General features: G+C 51.8%; 1 protein-coding gene across 1 annotated transcript; it reads right to left on the reverse strand.

The window, feature by feature from the left end:
• Nucleotides 1-1258: 1258 nt before the first annotated feature.
• On the reverse strand, nt 1259-3343 carry LGALS3 (lectin, galactoside-binding, soluble, 3). The gene is made up of 5 exons (XM_009078736.1): nt 3326-3343; nt 2710-3061; nt 2389-2473; nt 2002-2170; nt 1259-1414 (listed from the first exon to the last, which is right to left on the reverse strand). The coding sequence occupies exons 1-5, from the start codon at nt 3341-3343 to the stop codon at nt 1259-1261; spliced, it is 780 nt and encodes a 259-aa protein (XP_009076984.1).
• Between the last annotated feature and the right edge of the window lie 2657 nt (nt 3344-6000).

Genomic DNA, 6000 nt, shown 5'->3' on the forward strand with positions numbered 1-6000 from the left:
ACCAGTGACCTTAGTGTAACACACACATTCTTCCACCAGCCTTCAAACCAAGCAGGGAATTCAATCCCTTGGCAGAAAGCATCACTTATCACCAGTGAGACTTGGTTTTAACCTGGAAGTTGTGTACTGATTACACTGAAATAAAGAGAGGAAGCTAATGTGTGCTGGAATCCACTTTCTTTAGTACTAAACTCCAGGAAATGGATACTCTCAGATAGGTCTTAATGCCTTTACCTGCTCTGGCCTCTCCTCAGCACCATGACAGGGGTTCCTGACATGTGACATAGAGAATCCCAGCATGGTTTGCATTGGGAGGGACCTCAAAGACCAATTTGTTCCACCCCATCAGCTTGCTCCAAGCCCCATCCAACCTGGCCTGGAACACTTCCAGGGATGGGGCAGCCAAAGCCCCTCTGGGCAGCAGTGTGCTGCTCTTAGGCTACTGGATCTGCTGGAAATTTTAAGGACTCTACTTGTGACTTGGCATGTCTAAGTATAAAAGAAGCAACTGTTATGAAAGAGAATGAGACACGTCAAAGAGCTCTTTGGAAACTTCAGTGGTAGCTGTTGTGGTGCTCTTGTTTTCCAGACAAGACCAGAATGACTCACAGCAAAGAAACATACTTCTGTTTTTTTTTTTTTTTACCAGCCTGACTCACGAGGTGAAGTTGCCAATAAACCTCCCCACCCTTGGAACTGGTTTTGACTCACACACAAGTGATGAGTGGAGAGAAGCACAAGGCTTGTGACCCTTCCCGTGGTGTACGTAACACTAGTATGAATGGGATCTCCCTTGGGAGAGAAGTATGCTCAGGCCATCAGCTGGGGAGAATGGGCCTTTGAAATGAAGGGCAGAGGTGACCTATCTAGCCACAGTCTAGGGAGGAGATTTTGCTTCCTCCACCTCTGAACCCCTCCTGAAATGCCTCATTCTGGTCAGGCTTAGAGGCTCTCAAGTTATCCCTGTTTTCCAGTGTTTCCTAGAGGATTGCTGCCTGAGTTCACAGGACCAGGGGCAGAATGCCACAGGCTGCTTTCCCAAGCACTCCTCTCTGTACAAATCAAACTGCTCCTTGTTTCTGCCTCTACAGCAAGAGTTCAGGTCGTTCCACATTCAAACTCAGCTGGAGGCTGTTGTGTTGTAGTGAAAACAAACTTTACTTGTGAAAACCTTTTATTATCTCAACATAGTCTCATGAGAAGGCACTTTTGTTACAGCATAAAAAGAGCCCCTGGTTTACATCATGACTCCCTGAGGTTATACCATGCTGGGCACAACACTGGTGAGGGTGATGTCCCCTGCAATGCAGAGTTTAGTGATCTCGTTCAGCTTCTTCTCACGGAAGTTGTACTGCAGCAAGTGAGCGTCGTTGGCTGCCACCTTGAAGTGATCCGTCTCACAGAGGATTTGGAGCTGAAATAAAACCCCCAAATCAGCCCTAGGAACCACTGGATTTGCTCTAGAAGAAGTTCTAAGCCACACACTTGAGCAGGCTGGCACTGGCTGAAGGCTGCTGCAGCCTGGTGGCATGTGGAGGAGCTGGTGCAGCAAGTCTCAGCTGCAACAACACCAGTAACCTTTGCCTTCCCCAAAACTCTGCTGGACTCTTTCTCCTTCACATTTAGCTCACAGTTTGTGCCCCCCCATGACTGGCAGGAGAACTCTACACTGTGAACCTATTTTGCAGGAGAAAACACTGGTGAAGAGAATTTGGCTGCCAACATGTCATAGAAACCTGTCCAACAACTGCTGCAGAATAACAGTGTAAATAAGGAGGATTTCATAATCCATGGGAATAACAGAAGTGGGGAGAAGGTGTGCCCTGGGCAGCTGGAGCTGCAGGAGAGGGTCAGAAGTGCCAGGAATGTGATGTAGGACCTGCTGTGCTGGACAGGGTGGCTGTCCCAGAGGCACCTCTGGGAGCTGATTTACATGACGCTTGTTACCCAAACCCTCCTGGTGCTGTTGGCACACTGAGACTGAGCTGGGATTTTTGTTACCTTGAAGGGTTTTCCAGCCTCAAAGGGAAACCGAGGAGCATTCCTCTCCTCCTTGCCCCAGTTATTCTGGAACTTGGAATTGCAGACTATGACTTTCCTGTGGTCTTCATTGAAGCGAGGGTTGAAGTGGAAGGCAACGTCATCCCCTCTCTTGAAATCTAGTGAAAACCTGCAAAGGCAATTATGGATTTGATGTTTTTCCCACAAAAACTTCCAGGGCCTCCCAAAAATAGCAGAAGGAAAATCCCACAGCCCCAGCTGGGCAACGACAGGACATTTACACATTTATTTAGGGTAACAGCTACATCAGGCAGGTGTTATTCAGGAATGGAAAGCACATTCCACCCCCTGCTCCATCCAGCAGTGCCCCATGGACACCCCCAGTACCTGTCTGGGTTGGGATTGACAGTGCCAGTGATGGTGATGAGCAGCCGAGGGACGAGTCCTGCCTGCAGGGGCAGCTCAAAGGGCACTTTCTGGGAGACAACAGGGATTTAGGGTTAGGAAAAATACATGTCCAAAGCCAAATGCCACCTCCCAGGGGACAGCCCAGCCCCAGGTCCCTCCCATGGCCAAGCAAAATCAGAAGACAGAAACCCTTATACTATGATGGAGCCATTACCATTGGAGAAGTTGGTCCTCCCTGTGGAGCTGTTCCTCCCTGCGGAGCTGACCCTCCCTGAGGAGCAGGAGGCCCAAATCCAGGGCCACTGGGTGGTTGTCCTGGGGCAGGAAACGGCCCTGGTGCTGCTGGTGCTCCAGGGAATGCTCCAGGTGCTCCCGGTGCTCCTGGATACGCTCCGGGTCCTGCTGGTCCTCCAGGATACGCCCCTGGTGCTGCAGGATAGGCCCCTGGTGCTCCAGGATACCCTCCTGGTGCTCCAGGGTATGCTCCTGGTGCTCCAGGATAGGCCCCTGGTGCTGCAGGATAGGCCCCTGGTGCTCCAGGGTAGCCTGGGAATGCCCCAGGAGCCCCTGGCTGGTTCCCCCAGGCTGGCCAGCCCTGGGCTGGGGGGGCACAGGGGGCTGGGTTGTTGCTGTTGGACACGGCATCAGATAACTGAGGACAGAGAGAGAGGAGAGTCAGGTGGGAGATATTCATCCTGGGATCAGGTTGAGTTCTCCAACATCAACCTTTTGTGGCCTGCAGCATGTGCTGAGGGAAGAGCTCAGCTCTAAAGTGCTTCCCAGGACCCAGTCAATGCTCTTACTGGAATGAATTTTGGGATTTGCACAAGTTAGCAAGGACATGTTCCCTCCCATCCCTGCCAGAGGTCCCTGCTCCATAATAGTCCCCATGTTTTTCGAGGAAATCAATACTCACAGAGAAACCGTCTGACATTTTTCCTGCAACAAAGAGACAAAGGAAACTTCAGTAATTTTTAACATGCACCATGCAAAAACCAGAGAGTTTTGAGGTGAGTTATAGTGGGAATTGCTAAGCTCACACACCTGCCTGGCAGAGCTGACAGCTCTGGTGCCACGGGACAAAATCCTGGTCTGGTACCTGCAGGAGAAACAGGAGGTCACTGCTGTGAGCAATGAGTGCTCTGGGATGAATCCAGCCCAGACACCCTCTGGATGAAATCCAGCACTGCCAGTGCTAGTCACTTCCCCATTCCTGAGGCACCATCCCAGAAAAGTTATCCATAAAAAACCGGAGTGGAGTCCCTGGGGAGGCCACAGAGGTACACAGGAGCTGTGTGGGGGCTACAAATCCAGCACAGCATGTTGGGGGACACACAGCCAGTCCAGGACACACAGGATGGATGCCTGCAGCAGGCCTGGAATGGGGAGAGGAGCAGGTCCCCTTTCTCCTGCCATGCATCCCTCATTGTCCCATGCTGGCTGTAGGGCACCGAGGGAGGGACACATGTGCCACTGGCCACTCCAGGCCAGCAGATAAAAGCTGCTTTACAAGTTTTATGAGTCCACACCAGAGCAGGGCCAAACACACACCTGCCTGTGTGCAGGGATAGCCTGAGCTGGGTTCCTCCATCAAAGGGAGCATTCATAAGAGAAGAGAGAAAAAAAGGGAGAGGCAGAAACAGGGAAAGAAAAGGAAAATTCCAAATTGAAAACAGAGAAGGAAACTTCTCTTTGAAAGAAGCATTTTGGTGCACAAAGCTCACAGCAGATCTGGCTGCCCTGCCTCAGGAATAAGAAACACCCAAGTTTTCAGGGGTAACAAACCCTCAGGGTTCACAATCAATGGACAAACCCTTTCCCTGTAAAACACTCATTCTCCTGAGCCCATGGGGTTTTCCAGGCATCCAGCAGCCTGGACTGTTTGAACACCCTGTGTCTCCCACAGCTTTTATTTGCCTTCTGGGTTCTTTTTAAGCCCTTGGGTTTGCCCTTCGTTGGTCTGCAGGGTGAAGCTGAGGGTGCACACACAGCTCCTGCCAACACCCCCAGGCTGGATCCAGGTTTGCTCCAGCTGCAGCACAGCTGCCAATGGCTTGTGCTGCTCCAGGGGGAGGTTCCTGCACGATCCCTCTCTGCTGTAACACCTCAGGGAGAAGCAGTTTTGCTCCCTTTGGGCCTGGTGGGACAGCATGGCAGGAGACTTGTGTCTTCTGGCCAGGGCTGGGATGGCCAATTTGGTATTTGTAAATGAAGTAAACAAAAAGTAAACAGATTCTATAAAACCATATTCCTCTGTCACCAAATGCCACCAAGGTTGGAGTCTGGTGGTCATCAGCGTCTCTCTGGCGCTGTTGTAGCTCTTGCATACAGCTCTCTGGAAATGTTCCAGTGGGTTATTTGCCTGCTGCCATGGGAAGGGGTTTTCTTCCTTTGTTCTTTGGCTGTGCCTCAACAAAGTATTGCATGGAAGGACAGAATCATTTAGGTTGGAAAAGCCCTCTGAGAACATTGCATCCAGCTGTTCCCCAGCACTGCCAAGGCCACCGCGCTGTTGTAGCTCTTGCATACAGCTCTCTGGAAATGTTCCAGTGGGTTATTTGCCTGCTGCCATGGGAAGGGGTTTTCTTCCTTTGTTCTTTGGCTGTGCCTCAACAAAGTATTGCATGGAAGGACAGAATCATTTAGGTTGGAAAAGCCCTCTGAGAACATTGCATCCAGCTGTTCCCCAGCACTGCCAAGGCCACCACTAACATGTCCTCAAGTCAAGTATCCACAAGGCTTTTAAATCCCTCCAAGGATTGTGACTCCAACACTGCCCTGGGCAGCTGTGCCAGGGCTGGACAACCCTTTGGGGGAAAAAACTTTCCCTAATAGCCAACCTAAACCTTCCCTGGCACAGCTTGAGGCTGTTTCCTCTTGTCCTGTCCCTTGTTCCCTGGGAGCAGAGCCTGATCCCACCTGGCTGCACCTCCTGGCAGGGAGTGGTAGAGAGTGAGAAGGTCCTCCCTGAGTCTCCTTTTCTCCAGGCTGAGCCCCCACAGCTCCCTCAGCTGCTCCTCATCAGACTTGTGCTCCAACTTCCAACAGCATTTGGGCTGCTGAGCTTCAATTCAGCCAATCTCCTCCCCACAGCTCTCTGAGCTCTCCCCAGCCCAGCAGAAGATCAGCTGCAAGGAACAACTCAGGACTGACATCCATAAAACACCACAAATATTACCTAGATTCACACCAAGCAGAAAACCTTCTAATTCCGAAAAAAAAAAAACAACCCAAGTTTTCTTCCCTTTGCCACTATTTCTACACCAACTCTGCTGGGTGCCTGTCTGGCTATCTCCAACTTCCCACACACCGACATTCCCTCCCACTCCTCCGGGTGGGATCTGGGGGTTACCCCAGCACCCCACGAGTTACAAACAGCGTTATATGTCCACAACAGGCACCACCGCAGGCTTAGCCCGAGCATCCCCTAAAAACTCTTCTGAGCCGCAGCTGCCCTGGGGCTGCACTCGTGTCCCCCCTCCCGCTCCCTCGGCCCTCCCATCGCAAGGACACACCTGCCTTGTCCCGCTGCTGTCCCGCTGCGGATCGCGGAGCTGCGGCCGCAGGTGCCGGTGCTCAGCGCTCGGGGAC

Source organism: Acanthisitta chloris, unplaced genomic scaffold, assembly GCF_000695815.1.
Source record: "Acanthisitta chloris isolate BGI_N310 unplaced genomic scaffold, ASM69581v1 scaffold2247, whole genome shotgun sequence".
NCBI lineage: Eukaryota > Metazoa > Chordata > Aves > Passeriformes > Acanthisittidae > Acanthisitta > Acanthisitta chloris.

What these genes read in the sequence shown, in the direction of transcription:
- LGALS3 (XM_009078736.1), bottom strand. An exon ending in GTCAATCCCAACCCAGACAG is followed by an intron (nt 2,171 to 2,388) that starts GTACTGGGGGTG and finishes TTGCCTTTGCAG; the next exon opens with GTTTTCACTAGATTTCAAGA. An exon ending in AGGCTGGAAAACCCTTCAAG is followed by an intron (nt 1,415 to 2,001) that starts GTAACAAAAATC and finishes GTTTTATTTCAG; the next exon opens with CTCCAAATCCTCTGTGAGAC.